At 44.7% G+C, this 18127-nt stretch overlaps 1 protein-coding gene across 1 annotated transcript; it reads right to left on the bottom strand.

The window, feature by feature from the left end:
- Nucleotides 1–2185: 2185 nt before the first annotated feature.
- On the bottom strand, nucleotides 2186–4217 carry LRRTM1 (leucine rich repeat transmembrane neuronal 1). Its single transcript, XM_047781658.1, has one exon. It carries the CDS (start codon nucleotides 4143–4145, stop codon nucleotides 2577–2579), a length of 1569 nt encoding a protein of 522 aa, XP_047637614.1. The 5' UTR covers nucleotides 4146–4217; the 3' UTR covers nucleotides 2186–2576.
- Between the last annotated feature and the right edge of the window lie 13910 nt (nucleotides 4218–18127).

The following is an 18127-nucleotide window of genomic DNA, read 5'->3' as shown; positions in this document are numbered from 1 at the left end:
TTTCTCATGGCCATTTAAAAAAGAAGAGGGGGCAGGGATTCTTAGGGATAGGCGATAAATTCTCCAGTTTCCAATATTCATATTTCTAAGGAGAAGGTGGAGCTGTGCTTCTGATGTTTGCCAGAAAGGCTTTGCTTCTGGAGGCTTTCCCCATAAGCACACCAACACAGCCCTTAGTGCACTGAACAGAGCAGCTTTGGGCACTGGATTCCAGTAGCTTTCCTATGAGGAGATTAAATCAATGGAATCCAAGGATTGAATTAAATCCTTCAACTGCACTTTTTTTTCCCCCAGAAAATCTAAGTTATCTTCTAGAAGAGATCTCTTTCCTGGGGTTTAATTATAGATGTTCCTGCAACCCCTGCCCTCCCACTGATAGGCTGTTGACAATGGCATTTCCAAATGAACATTCTTAGACTAAATCCAAAGCCCCCTTCTCAAAGTTATCAAAGCACCTCTCTTCTAGAGTATTACTGGTCTAAATGGGTTGCATGTGTGGTCTGTGTCATAAACTCATGCTTTAATTATAAACAAAATAAGATGAAGTTTTCTTGTCAGGAAGGATGAGCTGGTGGTGGTAGTGATGGTTTTTGAGTGTGTGTGTGTGTGTGTGTGTGTGTAAGAAACTCTCTCCCAAGGCTTCACATCTCAGAGACATTTGCAAAATATTTCTCTTGAAAGAACCTCTTAGAAGCTGTATTTTTAGGCACATTGGTTTCTCCATAGGCAGAAGAGAAATCTACTACCAATCCGCAGCTTAAGTAAACCTCCTGGTGATGCCACTCTGCATTTCAAACAGCTGATTTTGCCTCTTTCCATAGGTGCCTGGAGACATTTGCATTTAGGGAGAGGGTGGAACACATCCCCCGCCCCCATCCCTCTTCCTGCTGTTTAGACTTCTCTCTTAAAAAAGAAAAAAGATGCCAGTCTGTAGGATCTTTCAGAGGGGTGAGCATCTGAGTTCGAGAAAGACTTCTGGACATGGACAACCTTCATTCACCAGCCGTCATTCATGACAGCTTATTTCAATCATACTTTTGCTTAAATTGTTAGTGAAAGACCCCTCCCACTCACCACGAATTCTCCTCCCTCTTTCGCTTCCCTGCACCCTCCAACTGCTACCACTCTTTAATTTAGTTCTAGAAACATCCTCCATCTCCATGGACCTGGAAGCCTATTAAGGTTGGGAAGGGGCAGCCATTGACCCCAACACAGAAACACACTAAAACAACCCAGAGAAAGCAAGCATTACACAAGAGGGCAATCTGAGAAGAGGCAGCTTTTCCGTCCTGGGTCAACAAATTTTTCCTAGTTCAGGAATATTCCAACACAGGATCAAAACCTCATGTCCCCCATCCCACCCCACCCCCACCACTTCTGTATCACAACCGCGGCAGGCAGCACCCAGGTAGGCACGCAGCCTGAGGTAGGATTTTCCCACTGTTGCCCACAGTTACTAGGAGTGTGCTGTCACTGCTGAGAGCCTAAGCTTGCTGCAGTCTTAGCAGTCGACTCCAGAAAAGCCCAGCCTGCACCACCAAACATTTGGATTCTACCTTATTTCCCTCATTTAGTTCACAAAGAGGAGGAGCTGAGGGTCTTTCATTTGGGAGAGTATAGAAAAGGGCACAAATGCTACTAAGTCTGGTGAAGCAAAGGCATAGGAAAATAATGACCCAGTGGGTATTTCGGGGGTGAGATTTTGATCTGATTTGAAAGATGCTTGAATTAAGCACCAAAAAAATGGTTTTTGTTCGTAGGAAAAAACTGTTTGACACTGCCTTTTAAAAAGCATTTGCAATGATTGCTGCCTTGAAGGCTGAGCAGGGGTGCTCAGTCCTCCTTCTACTTGCTTACAAGTGGCTAGATTGCACTGTGTCCCCCCTACAAATAATATAAAGCGTCTTTTTTTTTTCCCCAGTCCTTAATCATGTGGGCTACATCCACCTGAAAAGCTTTGTCCTTCTTAATGTTTCAAAATGAGCCTGGCTACTTTGCTCTTGAATTTGTGGGTTTTCCCCTCTGGCCACTAGATCACTCCACCTCTCTCTCTCCTCTCTCTCTCTCTCTCTCTCTCTCTCTCTCACACACACACACACACACACACATATACACACACAGAGAAATTTTAACTGTTGCTTCTCTTTTAACACAGGTAACAATTCATTTAGGTTACACCAGTCTGTAAAAACTGTAAATGCTATTTTATTTTAAACCTTTTAGTTTACAAAAAAAAAAAAAATCAATGATTGGTACCTTTTTACACTCTCAGATTCCTGAATATGGACAGATCTTCAAAGGGAGGAAGGAGTTCTCATATGAAATTTAAGATAGGCTGTCCTGAAGATTGTGGGGTGGGGTTTTGTTGTGTTTTATCTCGGTTTTTTGTTTGTTTGTTTTGTTTTGTTTTTAAGACACAATAAAGCTAAAATGTCAAGTCTCTGGGAGAGATCCCCTTACAGTTTCAGTCAAGGAGCATATCAGCACAGACAGGAGACCCCAGCCTGGCGCTTGCCGGGCCGTCCCGGCTGCCCAGGAGTATTTGGTAGCGCACGGGTTGAGAGCCACTGGGGCGATCACACCTCGCATTCCCTCGCGGGCTGCTGGTGGCAGGTACACGAGCCATACTCGTTGATGATGACCAGGGCTCCCTCAATGTGGTTCGGTTTGTAATCAACGTAGTATTCCTGGGCGGACATGGCAGCCATCTGATGCATGGTCTGTTTCTGCTTTTGCTTCCTGCGCTGCGTGACAAAGCACTGTCTGAGCTGCCTGAGGCTGGCTGGGAAACACTTCCAGGAGACATAGAGCACCAGGACCACGATGAGGAAGGAGAAGATGAGGGCCATGGTGCCCGTGACCACCTTGTGGATCTGCACGGCGTTCTCGGCGTGCTCGCCGCCAGGGAGAGCCACGGTAGCCGGCTCGAGCGTGCTGTCGAGCTGCCCCTCCCTGTCGTCAGTGAGCGTGCTGGCCGGGCTGGCGGGGGACCCCAGGTCGCTACGGTTGGTGACGGCCGAGAGCAGGTGGCCGCTGGTGGGCTCGGCCCCCTCCTCGCACAGGTGGAAGGCGTACACGGCGTCCAGGACGTCCTCGCCCTGTGCATACTCAGGGCTGGCGCACTGCAAGTTGCCATCGTAGCGCCCCTGGAAGTTGTTGAGCCACGAGGCCAGGGCGCACACGTTGCGCCCACAGTCCCATAGGTTCCCGGCCAGGGTGATGCTTGTCAGCGATTTCCAGGAGTTGAGAATGCGGGGCTCGATGTAGGTGAGGCGATTGGAGTCCAGCTGCAGAGACTGCAGGTGCGGCACGGTCTCGAACACATGGGGCTCCATGTACTCAATCTCGTTGCCCGACAGGTCCATTTTCTCCAGGTTCCAGACCCAGTCCAGCGAGCTGACCACAATGGCCACCTTGTTCCTCCGCAGGCAGAGCGAGTGCAGGGAGATGAGGCGCGGGAAGTGGGCGAAGTTCACCTTGACCAAGTCGTTGTGCTCCAGGTGCAGCTCGGTGAGCTTGAACAAGCCCGCGAAAGAGTTGCGCGCCAGACTCTTGAGCTGATTGTATCCGATGTCGAGAAACTTGAGGCTGCGGCAGTCCTGGAAGATGCGCACGGGCACGAACTGGATGGCGTTGGCCCGCATGTGCAGCGTGGTGAGCTTCCGCAGCCCGTGGAAGAGGTCGGGCGCGAGCGCCTGCAGCTTGTTGTATGAGAGGTCCACGCTGCGCAGGTTGGGCATGGGTCGGAAGGTGGTGTTGGCCAGTTGGGTGATCTGGTTGGAACTCAGTGTGAGTTCCTTAACTCGGCGCAGTTTCTGAAAGGCGTCCCCCTGCACCGAGCAGATGTGATTGTGATCCAGATAGAGCCACGTGAGCTGCATTAACCCCGTGAACTGGCCGGCGCGCAGCTCCGAGAGGCTGTTGTAACGCAGGGACAAGCCCAGCAGGCCGGACAGGTTGTGGGGCGCCTCGGTGAGGTTGAGCGCCTCGCAGTACAGCAGCCGCCCCTCGCACCGGCACAGCTGCGGGCACCCGCTGGGGGCGGCGGGCAGCATCTGAAAGCAGGCCCCCAGCAAACACAAGACCACCCCCGAGGGCCTCCTCAGCAGCCAGTATAGACAGAGACCGAGCAGCAGGAAATCCATTAGCGAGAATCTTTCCAGAGAGGCTGGAGAATGTCCATTGGAAGCGCTCGGTCAGAAATCTACATCATATTTTATTCCGAGGGAGGGGAGCGGGGGAGGGGGAGAAAAGGGCAAAAATCAAATAAATATACTGAAATAAAGAAGGACCCCCCCTCCCCAAAGCCACACGTTCACCTCTAAGCATGCAGAAAGCTGGGCAGCATAGAAAGTTCACAGCCACGGAAAGATCAAAGAGATGGTGATTTGGTCCATGTTAGATGCTGCAGCAAAGAAAAGGGAGGAAAAAAAAATTCTTCGGGAAAGAATTTAATTAAAAAGTGTCTTACCCACCCTTTTCCAGAGAGTGACAACCTCCATTCAGCTGCTCCCTTTGTGTGCAGGCTAATTATATGCAGGGCGAGAGAAGACCCCTCTGTGTTTCCGAGGCAGCCCCGGTCCGCGGCCGGCGGATCTGGCAGGCGCACAATGTCTCACTTTGCTGCTCGGCTCGGGGCTGCAAGGGCGGCCGGCGAGGCGGGGAGGCGACTTCTAGGACCCGCAAGTTTCCCAACTACGTGCGGGAGCCGGGGCTTCGCCTTCCTGCCGCTGTCCTTTCCCTCTGCAGTTCGGACTGTGACGTTGTGGGGAAAAAAACTCCAAACTCGGGGCTCGCGACTCCCCAGGATTTGACAGTCTGGTTAATGTCCGTCATTGGAAAGGACCACTGACCGGCGCCACCTTTTACTCCGCGGAGACCGCCTGCCATTCGCGCCCGGGGCGGCTGCGGAGAGCGGGCTCGCTCATGCTTTGCGGGCGGCGGGGAGGTGCGGGCGGCGGGCGGCGCGGGCGGCGGCGCGGGGAGCGGGGAGCGGCGCCCGGGCTCCTTCCCTCCGCCAGGCAGTGTGCTGCGCGAGCTTGCACAGGCACCTACTGCTCACTGAGTGTCGTAAGCTGCTCACGATTGTGCGTCTTCCCGGAGCACCTCAGACATGGGCAGATTGAAAAGGGGTGGGCAGAAAACCAACATTTTCCCGAAGCACTAAAGTAATATATGTTCTTTGATAAAATGGAAAACACTTTCAGCTTTTTTGGTCCATTTTTCAGAAAGAAAGAAAAAGGGGGTGGGGAGAGGGGATAGAGATAGGGGCTAGCATCATCAATGACAAGATACATCCAAGTGGGAGACTGAAATATTCTGTCCCGCTCCCCCTTCCCCTTGGGAAATGTTTCCCCTCCCCCTTTAAAGCTGTCTACGTGTAAGAGATACGTAGGAATCTGTAGAGAAATCAACATTTGGTCCTTTGCTGTAGAAAAGCAACTTGAGAGAAGCTAGAGGAAAGCAATGATTGTGGGGGCTTAGCTAAGATTTTTTTTTTTTTTCCTTGCGGTCACTGGAGTTCTGCAGTCGGCCAGCCCTTTTAGGTGGCGGATGGGGGGAATGCTTTCCAAACTCAGCAGATTTGGGAAGCCATCCTGGTCTCCGCGGTAGGAAAGCTACAGTGGCAGGGAGTCTTCCTTGCCTGAGATCCCGCCGGGGTTTCACCAGTCTCCATAGATGTCTGTGGGGTCCCGGTGAATTAAAGAAAGATTCTGCTGTCTGACACCAGGAGGGCTGACCCTGACGTGCTGTTCATGGTGATTACAGAGCCCTGCAGTACACTCCACTCCAAGCCGATGTGAGGGAGAATAAGCAGAGAGGGGGTAGTTTAAATCCTAAGGAAACCTACCTCTTTCCATACACTCACCCCTACTTAAGCTTTGAGATTGTTACCAAATTGTGTCTTCTGAGGATGAAGAGAGATATTTGCCTGATTATGTCCATTGGCAATCATTTATGGATGGGCTCCTTAAGCTTCTTATGATGAACTCTGTCTTTGTTCCAGCTGGTCTGGAGAGGGTCTACGTTGCTATTGTCAGGAACCTGTTGGTCATCTGTTTAAAAAAAAAAAAAAAATGACAGAGAAACCCTTCTGGAAGTGAGCAGACAAGCCTAGCTTCTTGACAAAGATGCTCAAGGATGTTTTTGTTTATGTGGATCTCCAGCTTCTCTTTTTGAATTCCCATCATTTCTGTCTCTTACGAACTGAAAATAAGTGGGCATTATCAATAGCTGTACTCATGTTGATAAGAATGAAGTGAATTACCAAAGCTCCTGGGTTGGATTGGCTTTGGGCAGGTGACGAGGTTGGTCCTTACATCCAAGCTGAAGATACCTACTGTGAAATCAAAGTCACCGAAGACTGGTGGTACTTTTCAGGAAAAGTCATATGAACAGGGACATGAATCATTCCTTTCTGTGTTTATCTGAGCTCTGCCCTGGTCATTCATCTCTGAGATGCATCATTTGAATGGAAAGAAAACAAATGTGAAATGTCCTCAACATCACACCTTGTCTTAGGAGCTAAAAGAGACATTAGAAGATCAACCCCCTTAATTTTGCCCATGACAAAACTGAGGTACAGAGACATTGGGTGGTAACCCAAGGTCCCACAGCTCGTTACTGGCACCAATGGGATTTTTTTCCCTGTCTCACACCAAAATGGTGGTCTTCCTTTACCATTCTTGGTGGTTGCCTCTCTGCCACTCTTGCCTCCTGCCTAAGGCAGGGCACCTGCAGGTCTTGTCCTGGCACCTCTGAGGAGCTGCAGAACACTTTAACAGATAAACAATTTCACCATCAAGTATTTTCCCCTCTTGCCAAGACAATTATTCTTGACAGCAGGCTGGCTGATTGAGCCATAAACTCTAAAGAGTTGGGGAGCTGGGGCAGGCAGGGGTAAACATTGGCCAGCCATTCAGCAAGTATTTTGAGTACAAGCCACCCAATCCCTATGGCTGCTAGGAAGAAAATTCTCCTAATGCAAGCAGTTTGGCAGAGTGGTGATAGAGCCTGCCAAATGGGCAAGAAGAGGTCCCACTCTGGATGTCACTTGATTTGTAGAGCTGGTACAGAGAGGCAGAAAAGAGTTGAGTGTTGGCAAGAAGGAAAGAGAATAAAATTAAATTCACTGCATTTATATGTGAGTTTTCTTCTAAGTATGCTACTTAAGACGTAGAAGATGCGTCTAGGCTGTAATTTAAAAAACACCAACATATATATGTGTATATAATATATATATATTGCTTTTCACATTATTATCCTGCAAATCATTTCATCTGGATGGTATGTTAAACCTTTCCCACTTCTAACATGGCAAGTCTGCATCTTTTCTACGGTTTTAAACCCCTTGGCAGAACCATATACATTAACAGATTGAAATGAGCTTTATTGAAATTTAGCTATTCTAAGTCATCTAAGTTGCAGAATCCCAATTTATTATGTATTTAAAGCATACCAGCCCTGATTAAATCAATGCAAATTAGGTTAAATAAGAACAACATGAATCAAGTGTTTCAGCAAAGTTGAGTCGAGAAACGACAACTTTTGAGTCACCACAGCAAGTTGATACGGCTGTTTTTCGTGAGTTCTAATTTCATGCCTCTTAGGGGCCAACACACTGAAAAGTAAAAAAAGGAAAGAGCTCACCTAAAGTTCTCTCTCCCTTTCCTCATGTTTGATCTTTCATATCTCTTTGCCTATGTCTTATAGGAACATCTGATTCCCTGGTTTACAATTTGAATGATTGTATGTAGACATGAGTGATCTCTTTTTCTGGAATAACCACAGGTATCTGTTGGTAAATGTCCTCTTCAGTGTTGGATGCTGATTAGAGATGCTTAACACACTTTCAAAACACCCTTGAGGAGTTCCCCTGGTGGCCTAGTGGCTTAAGGATCCAGGCTTGTCACTGCTGTGGCTCAGGTCCCTGCTGCGGTGTGGGTTCAATCCCTGGCCCAGGAACTTCCTTATACCACAGGCAGAGCAAAATACCAAACCAAAGCAACAACAACAAACACCCTTGACATTGTCCATATTTCTTTGGGGAAAGAGATTGAGCAGGTGTTGCCGAACTGCCTTGGGAGCTGGGGATCAAGAAAACCACCTCAGTGGAGTTCCCATTGTGGCTCAGGGGCTTTAGAACCTGATTGTAGTCTCTGTGAGGATGCAAGTTTGATCTCTGGCCTCACTCAGTAGGTCAAGAATCCGTTGTTGCCACTAGCTGCAGTGTAGGTCACAGATGAGGCTCAGATCCCGAATTTCGGCAGCTGCAGCTCAGACTCAACCCATAGCCTGGGAGCTTCCATATGCCATAGGTTCATTGGTGAAAAAGGAAAAAGAAAGGAAAAGAGGGAGGGAGGAAGGAAGAGACCTAACTCGAGCTATCAGGCCACATGTGATTGGGAAGTGGGTTAAGAAAGGATAAGAATCTTGAAAATGTAGTTCAGCAAATGGGAAGGAACTTGGGTACATGAAGTAGGGATGCGATTGCCTAAACACAATCGGAAACTAAGAGGAGAGAGAAAAGTGAGCTTGGTGCAGGTGGAGAGGCCAGAAATACAGCGTGAAGGAGGGAGAGGTGACTAATTCCTCCTCTCCCTAAACCTTAGACAGTAACCTTTGCCTAATAAACCCTCCTGCTTTTTCTTAGCATTTTATGTTGTGACATATTGCTGGGGGGCGGGAAGGGGGGAGGTCACATACAGTTTTGTTTTGCTTTTTGGGGAATATGTTGTACCTCTCCCATTTCATTTCAACTGAAGACCCCCTCCAGTTTGTTCATTTGAGTCCAAATAGTTTGTAAACCAAGAGGGCATAAGGGACAAAAGTCTGAAATGAGCATGCATTCTGAGGATTGGCTTTCCACAAGTAGACGTTGGCAGTGTTCAATGAAAGAGAAATTCAAGTGATGATTTTAATGTTCAGCCATTGCTTTGCACCAGCTTGGACCTTGATCTTTATGTGGTTGTCTTTAATTTTCAGTAGCAGTGAGCCATGGCTTTTCTTTAGAAGGAAACATTTAGAGGGAGGGAAGGAGGGTGGGAGTCAGAGTTTCAAAAGGAGAGAATTAACTCCGTTGTCCCTGTGGGCACACAGCGTACAGCTGGCATTTTACAGATGGCCTGTGAAGATGCACGTGGGACCAAACGGTGAAGGCTCCAAGGCTTCTCTCAGGATACCTCCTTAGGAGGAACACAGTTTAAAAAGAAGGTCATGGAGTTCCTGTTGTGGTTCAGAAGGTTAAGAATCTGACTGGCATTCATGAGGATGTGGGTTCGATCCCTGGCCTCGCTCAGTGGGTTAAGGATCCAGCTTTGCCACAAGCTGCAGTGTAGTTTACAAATACAGCTCATATCCAGTGTTGCCGTGGCTGTGACGTAGGCTGGCGGTTGCAGCTCTGAGGTGACCCCCTAGTCTGGAAACTTCCATATGCTGCAGGTGTGACCCTAAAAAGAAAAAAGAAAAAAAAAAAAAAGAAGAAGGTCATGATTCTCATCAAACATTATCCTCCTCTTACAACAAGTAATAATAGGAGTAACACTAAGGCAATACCTACTATTGCTCAATGCATGAAATTAAGTCGAAGAGGTAAACCAGATATGCAACTACTCAGTGCTGTCCTCCTTGGTAGGAAAGAGAAGCAGACACTGAGGGAGTTTGCTGATAATCTTTATTTATATATCACACAGTGCTTGAGAGTAAATGTCTCTAGAACATACAAATGAAAAAAGCTGGCAGGTCAAATGGGACCAATGCTAAAAAGCTTCTTGGAAGGAAGTAAAGTTTATTTATGAAGTGGTTTAAGGACTCAAGATGTAGGCTCACTGACAGAAGGGCCGGGCCTCGGGAAAGGCTATGTACAAGTAGGGGAACTGAAATGGTTACATCATGATTCGTTAAGAATCATGTCCTAGTCCTAGGGGAGAAGAAAATGGACAGGGACAAATGGAATTTCTTTGTTGGGAGAGGAAGGAAGTTATTAAAGGGCTTCCAAACATTCCCTCTATTAAAACCATGAATGAGTTCCTGTTGTGGCTCAGTGGTAACGAACCCAACTAGTATCATGAGGATGAGGGTTCAATCCCTGGTGCCACTCAGTGGGTTAAGGATCCAGTGTTGCTGTGGCTGTGGTACAGGCTGGCAGCTGCAGCTCTAATTCAACCCCTAGCCTGGGAATTTCTATATGCCACATGTGTGGCCCTAAGTAGGAAAACAAACAAATATGCGTGTGTTCCCCAGATCTAGTTTTCCCTTGATCTGGTTTTACAAAAGCTGGCAATAAACCAATTCTGCTTTATAGGATGCACCTTATGTGGGGTATGTCCGTGAATCTAGGTATGTGATCCACCTTGAGAAACAACAGCACAGCTTAGTGTAATAACTTTTAAAGATAACCATGGCTAATTTGATGATTACCAGTTGCCATTAAATGAATTATCTGTTTTGTTTTTGTTTGTTTGTTTGCCACACCCATGGCAAGCAGAAATTCCTGGACCAAGAATCCAGTCTGCACCACAACAGTGGCTCAAATCCCAGCAGCGACAATGCTGGATTCTTAGCTGCTAAGCCACCCAGGAACTCTGTACAATTCTTTTTTAAAAAAAGGGCTTCCAGTGCTGTACTGAAATTTTTAGGTTGCTATATTTTTCTAATGCTGAAGACCTTAGAGTTATCTTTGACTCATAACAAATACCTGGTTAGTTCTAAAAGCCTGCCCTCCTTTCCCAGACCCCTCTCCACAAGCTTCCCCTGCACTGCTATACGCTCCCATCCTACCATATTGCACCTGACTGCTGTACAAACTCTCTCCATTTTTGCTTACCTTCTTTCTAGCCATTCTTCAAGGTTGATGTCAAATTTCCTCCGTGATGTCTTAATTGATTCCTGTGTAATGTGATCCCTCATTCTTCTGAACTCTGTTAGCAGCTTACCTCTACCAACCCTGCTCCTGTTCACTTTATATGAGTGTGGCATTCATTTCTAATTATAGCATTTTAGGACTGAATAGGACATTAAACATCATGGAGATTCGGAATAAAAATATTTCACCTGGGGAGTTGTCTGGTGGCCCTACTGGTTAAGGATCTAGTGTTGTCACTGCTGTGGAGTGGGTGGGATTCCTGGCTCAGGAACTTCTGCATGGCTAAAAAACTTTTCATTGGGGTTCCTTGCTTTGCCATTTTTTCTATTTGATCCTGCACAGGTCACTCCATTATCAATGAAATCGGACTAAGGATGGCTGTCTTAAAGGATTCTTGTGGAAAATTCAATGAGATCATGTATATTAGAGTTTTGCAACTCAAAACTATAAGCTTAGGACTAGCAGCCTTGGAGGATGTTAGAAAGGCAGAAGCTCAGGTGTCTTCTTAGACCTAGTGAATCAAATCTGTATTTTACCATTAGCTCCAGGTTAAAATTAAATTTTGAGAAGCATTCATTCTATTGGAGCACTTACAAATTCTAACCTGAAAAATTAATCCAGGTGTCACTAAAGTCCTAGTTTTATAATTGATATTATAAAATTAAGTGATAACCCAAGATGGGTGGTAGAATTTGAAAAAAACTCCAATCTTCTGAATTATTTCTCCATCCTATTCAATTTAAAACATATAGAATGCAAAGTCTCTGTCTGTCTCCGTACTTAGCACTTAGTAGGGCTCTTAATAAACTTTGGTTTTCTATTGTTACAGCAGTAGGTACAGAGCCCTTGTTCATTCTAGCTTTAGGCATCTCCCAGCTCATATTACATCTCAGTTTTTCTTATCACTATCAATCTGTATGTGTTTCTCACAGATGTTTAAGTTTCACTTTTTTTTATTATAGAAAAATGACAAATAATAGTTCCCACTGTGGCTCGGCGGGTTAGAAAACCAACATAGTGTCCATGAGGATTCGGGTTTGATCCTTGGCTTTGCTCAGTGGGTTAAGGCTCTGGTGTTGCCGCAAGCTACTGTGTAGGTCACAAATGTAACTGAGATCCAGCGTTGATGTGGCTGTGGTGTAGGCTTCAGCTGCAGCTCCAATTTGACCCCTGGCCCAGGAACTTACATATACCGGTATGGCCATACAAAGAAAAAAAAAAAAAAAGACAAATAGGAAAAAACAAGAATAGATAAAATTTAAAATGAAGATTGTCACCTAAATTCAACCACCCGTACAGAGATAAACTATTAAGTTTTGGGTACATGTTCTTTTAGAATTTGTCTTACTTCACATGTATTTCTATTTTCTAAAAATATGATAATATTATAAATATTACTTTGTAACTTTTTTTTTTTTTAATTTTGTCTTTTTAGGGCTGAACTCTTGGCATATGGAGGTTCCCAGGCTAGGGGTAGAATCGGAGCTGTTAGCCACTGGCCTATACTACAGCCACAGCAATGCCAGATCTGAGCTGCCTCTGCGACCTACACCAAGCTCATGGTTATACTGGATCCTTAACCCACTGAGAGGTGAAGGATTGAACCTGCGTCCTCATGGATACTAGTCAGACTTGTTTCTGATGAGCCACAACAGGAACTCTCCGTAACTATTTTTTTTTTTTCATCGTTGACATTTTCCCACATCCAGAATACAGCCTGCTGTGGCTCAGCTGTAGCAAATCCGACTAGTATCCATGAGGATGTGGGTTCAATCCCTGGCCTCGCTCAGTGGGTTACTGTTCCAGCATTGCCATGAGCTGTGGTGTAAGTCACAGACACAGTTCGGATTACGTGTTGCTGTGGCTGCAGTGTAGGCTGGCAGCTATAGTTCCGATTCGCCCACTAGCCTGGGAACTTTCATACTTCCGTACACAGCAGGTATGGCCCTAAAAAAAAAAAAAAATAATAATAATAATAAAGAACATAAATTGATAGGATCATCTTCAGTGGCTACAAACCATTCTAGTTATTTTGTCTTTCTCCTTTTTTTTTAAACCAGTTAAGTTGTTTCTGTTTGTTTGTTTGCCTTTATAAAATGACTGGGTTGAACATCCTCCTACATATACGACTATAAACTGAATGCTTATGCCCTCAAAATTCAGATATTGAAACCTAGTTCCCATTGGGACGATATTTGGAGGTGGGACCATCAGGGGTTATTAGGTCATGAGAATGGAACTGTCACTAATGGAATTCATGCTCTTATGAAATAACCCCCAGAGAGCTCTCTGGCCCCTTCTGCCACATAAGGACACAGTGAAAAGGGATGCCTGTGTACTAGGAATCAGGCTCTCAAATCTACCAAATCTGGAGGCACCTCTATTTTAGACTTCCCAGTCTCCATAACTGTGGGAAAGAAATGTTTGTTGTCTGAGCTACTCAGTCCATGGTATGTTTGTTATAGCAATTTGAACAGACTAGGATATAGATCCTTGTACATTTGATCAACTGTGTTTTTAGATATTAATTCTAGAAGTGATATTGATGTGCAGACGGTGAGTACTTCTTAAAAGACTTTCCCGGAGTTCCCATCATGGCTCAGAGGTATAAGGAACCTGACTAGTATCCATGAGGACTTGAGTTCCATCCCTGGCTTTGCTCAGTGGCTTAAGGACCCCGAGTCTCTATAAGCTGCAGTGTAGGTTGCACACGCTGTAGCTCTGATTTGACCCCTAGCCTGGGATCTTCCATAAGCCATGGGTGTGGCCCTAAAAAGACCAAAAAAAAAAAAAAAAAAAAAGCTTTACCCTGTGTAAGGCCAGATGGTCCTTCTGAAAGGTTGTCCATGTTTCACCCAAAACATTTTTCCTGAGAAACTCCACCGCACCATAAATAAAAATACCCTTTGGTCCCCTCTTCTTCATCTGCCTGGGACACCGACTAAGATTCCTATGGGAATATGCTCTGGGTGCCTTGGATCCATTCTTCCTTCTTATTCCCTTTCCCTCCTTCCTGAAATGCAGATTAAGGGCTGGATTTTTCAAGCCTTTCATTCCTGTATCTTATTAAGTGGCTGGCCAGCCAAATTATTTTCACAGAGGTGTTGTTGTCTGAAAATAGGTTAATGTGGTGTTACTTAAAATACCCTAAGGAGGTAAGAATGTTTAAATACTTGTGAGATGCACTAGACTCTCCGCTGCTCTTTGCGATTCACAGTACACTATTAATCTCAATCACAAGAAATCTTGTTTTTCGTGGTTTCATCCAGTTATTTAGGACATCTGTTAACACCAAACCAGAACAGCTTTGGAAGCATTTATTTCCTTGAGTGTCCACAGGTACGTTTGACTTTAACTTGGCTCTCACTGTACCAAAAAGCGATTCTGACGTTTGGATTTTAAACACTACAGCAGGACCCTGGTGCAAAAATCTGTTTTCTGTCAGGCCCCAAGAATTTATGGGGATAGCTGGACAACTACTGTTCTTCTCTTTGGTATTAGCTAGTCTCACCTCCTCATCCTAGCCACAGATAATGGAACTGATTTCATTCCGTACTAAGTTCTGGCTCTGGTACATCTTGACATTTCAATATCTTATTTTATAGAATTTTTCAGATGGTGCTAATTTTGCCTTTGTGGATAAAATGAAACCTAAGTATAAACTTGTTATTTCCCTGCTTTCAGGACCTTCTAATATCTACCTCTAAAGGCATGGAAGATGATCAGATATGAGTAGCCATAAATAAAGAGCATAGGAATTGCCCCATATCACTGATAAACATGCCCCCTTTCCTCTTAGTGCAATCTGGCACAGTGCTGGGTTTGTATAGATTCTTATGGAGTGAAGTTTATTAACTGGTTTGAATTTATTGCTCCTTCTTAAGTATCAGTTCATATTTTAGAGGCTACATGAAAAAAAACAAACAAAAACCTTGGTGGTTAAAACTATAATCATTTTATTTAGTTCACAGTTCTTTGTGTTGAGTCAGGAGATCATCTGTTTGGACCAGCTTAACTGTGCTCACTCAAATGTCTGTATGTAACTAGAGAACTAGCTGGAGACAGGATCCTTTAGGAGGGCTTCACTCAAAGGGATGGTGTTTGGCAGGCTGTTGACTGGGACACCCTGCTTCTCTCCCATGTGGCCTTGCATCCTCCAGCAGGCTACCTTGGGTGCATTTGTGTGGTGATTGAAGGCTTCTAAGAGCAGCAAGAGAGAGCAAGTCTCCATTCCCAAGTTGTTCTCCGGTCTCACCTTCTGGCACGTTGCTGTTGTCTATTGGCCAGAGCTAGTCACGTGGTCATCCTGAGTCAAGGGGTAGAGAAAGAGGTTCCATCTCTGCATGGGAGGGAAAGAATTTATCGTCACTTTTTCAGGTTAAATGAAATAGTACTGGCTTAATGTTCTAAGTATGAAATACTATAAAGTAATTTTTATTTCTTTAGTTTCTTTTTTTTCTTTTTTGCTTTTTAGGGCTCTGCTTGCAGCACATGGAAGTTCCTAGGATAGGGGTCCAATTGGAGCTGCAGCTGCTGGCTAACACCACAGCCACAGCAACATGGGATCTGAGCTGCATCTGTGACATACACCGCAGCTCATGGCAATGCTGGATCCTTAACTCTCTGAACAAGGCCAAGGATTGAACCTATGTCCTCATGGATGCTAGTTGGGTTCATTACTGCTGAGCCACAACGGGAACCCCGGATTTTTATTTCTTAGCCCACGAGACAGCATCATCAATAAACACCAAGGACCAGCAGCAAAGACATCACCTTGAGATTTTTAGAAATGCAGACTCTGAGACTCCACTCAAGATATACTTGAATCAGAATCTACATTTTTACAAGATCGCCAGGTGTTTCATAAGCCCAATAAGGTTTTAGAAGCACTGTATCTTTTCTCTATTCCTCATAATTCCCTTTCCTAGGTTGCTGTGTTCTCCTGTTGAGTGATAGATCTTTGATTTTTAAAGGTGCCAGAACTGTTTCCTCGGCACAATTGAAACAGAACGAACACAGGTTTAAACAGTAAAACAGGTTGCTTCACAGCATGAATAGTTAGAGAGAGAGAGGCTATAACATTTTTCTGCTCAATTGTCCTTTGTCTATAAAAATAGAAATTTAAAATTAAAATCACAGTGCATAAATATTAAAGAATATTGTATTTAACTAGGAAGCACCATTTAGCTATTAGAACAATTTTTTAAAGTAGAAACAGCAAGGCACATAGTTAAGCTGACTTTTTATGTTCCTGAACAGCTGCTTAACTGGACCTTGGCTTTCTGAAGGTTGAGAGATTGACAGTCCTATCTTAAGACAAGTTAGGCTTTCATACAGGTAATAAGACCAACAGAACTTATTAAGCATCTACCAAGTGTAGGCCACTGGTCTAAATTTGTGGAAAATTAAGCCTAGTGTGGTGGATTCCCTTCATTTTAGACCCCAGAAGTGAGTGGGTGGTGAGTAGGAAGGAATAGCTAAGCTTTCAACAATATAAGTTTATTTCACCAGACTGAGAACAAATACCTTTAGATAAAGGTCCTGGAGTGAGAGTTCCTTGGTGGTCTAGTGGTTAGGATTCAGCACTTTCACCACTGCAGCCCAGGTTCAATCCCTAGTCTGGGAACTGATTGCATATCAAGCCATTGCATGCCATGGCCAAAAATCAATCAGTTAAACGAAGGACCTAGAGCTCTTCTCAACTTTCTTTTGAATGGGGAAATCTGGTTATGATGACCAATGCTCTCAAGTTTTCCTTTTTTTAAATTTTTAATTTTTTTTTAATTTTTTTCCATTGTACTTGGTTTACTGTGTTCTGTCAGTTTTCTACTGTCAGCAAAGTGACCCAGTCACATACACATTCTTTTTCTCAAATCATCCTCCATCATGCTCCATCACATATGGTTCCCAGTGCTATACAGCAGTCCCGTTTGTCTTTTACCTCAAGGCTCAACAGAAGAAAAAAAAAAGAAAAAAGAGAGAGAGCAAAAAATTTTGCTTGTAGCTAATACTCTTCAACATATATGCTTTTGGGGTCCTGTTATTGTGCACCAGTTAGGAGTTAACAAGTATCTGTTGAGTACTTAATATATGCAGGTGCATTCTAATCTGTGAATAAGACTAACTTTGTAAGCAAGCAGACATAGATAATTTTTTTAGATAATGAAGAGCTAGGGAAACTGAAAATAGAACAATATGGAAGAGAGAAATTAAGGGAAGGGGGCTATTTTACCTAAGATTAGACGATGTTTCCTCGAAGAGTTGACATTTGAGTTGAAACCTGAATGAAGAGTCAGAGGCAGCCATTTAAGGCTCCAGGAAATGTGCATTCCAAGCAGAGGAAACAGCAAGGGCCAAGGCCTTAAGTCCAAAACAAGCATCTGTTGAAGAATCTGTGCAATGGCTAGGGTGCTGGACCCTGTGAGATGGGATTAAAGACACAAAGAGGAGGGTTTCTGTTGTGGCGCAGTGGAAACGAATTGACTAGGAACCATGAGGTTGTGGGTTTGATCCCTGGCCTCACTCAGTGGGTTAAGGATCTGTCATTGACGAGAGCTGTGGTGTAGGTGGTAGAGGCGCCTTGGATCCCGTGTTGCTGTGGCTGTGGTGTAGGCAGGCAGCTGTCACTCTGATTCGACCCCTAGGCTGGGAACCTCTGTATGTCGCAGGTGCGGCCCTAAAAATTAAAAAAAAAAAAAAAAGACATAAGGAGGATCTTGACACAAGATTCACTTCCTTGAAGGGCCAATGTCCCTTTTGATCAATCTTCACAAATGTTCACCAGCATCCTCATCAGCTCTACCCAACCTTATAGAATAGTATCTCAGGCACTAAAGTAAAGCACTTTAATATATAAAGTCCATTTATTTCCTAAAGTTCTATGAGATTCTGTCACCTTCCTAATACATACATGGAAATTAGGGCATTGAAAACCCAAGCCACTCATCTGAACACAGTTCGAATTTGTAATAAGAGACTTTTCTCCATTCCCTAGATCCATACATGGGACATCTAAAAGGGCTGGGTACCAATCAGCGTTTCCTCTGTGTAAAAGCCAAACCTGATTCTTCTACAACCTGCCTTTCCCCCAGGGTTCATCCAGAGTAAATTCAACAAAAAAGAAGATGGGGCAATTTAAATTATCCTCCTGGATCCTCTCTCAGCCCCCTCCAACCATCTGTTGCTCTTTGCGTAGAAAAAAGAACAGAACAGAATACCAACGACCACACACATTCAGAAATCTCACTTGGTATGTGGGAGTCT

The sequence above is a fragment of the Phacochoerus africanus genome, chromosome 5, assembly GCF_016906955.1.
Source record: "Phacochoerus africanus isolate WHEZ1 chromosome 5, ROS_Pafr_v1, whole genome shotgun sequence".
NCBI lineage: Eukaryota > Metazoa > Chordata > Mammalia > Artiodactyla > Suidae > Phacochoerus > Phacochoerus africanus.
Note: the sequence above shows the minus strand (reverse complement) of the source record. Positions and strands in the feature narration are given on the sequence as shown.

Bases quoted from the DNA above. Each gene is read 5' to 3' on its own strand.
- LRRTM1 (XM_047781658.1), bottom strand. From the start codon at position 4,145: ATGGATTTCCTGCTGCTCGGTCTCTGTCTATACTGGCTGCTGAGGAGG.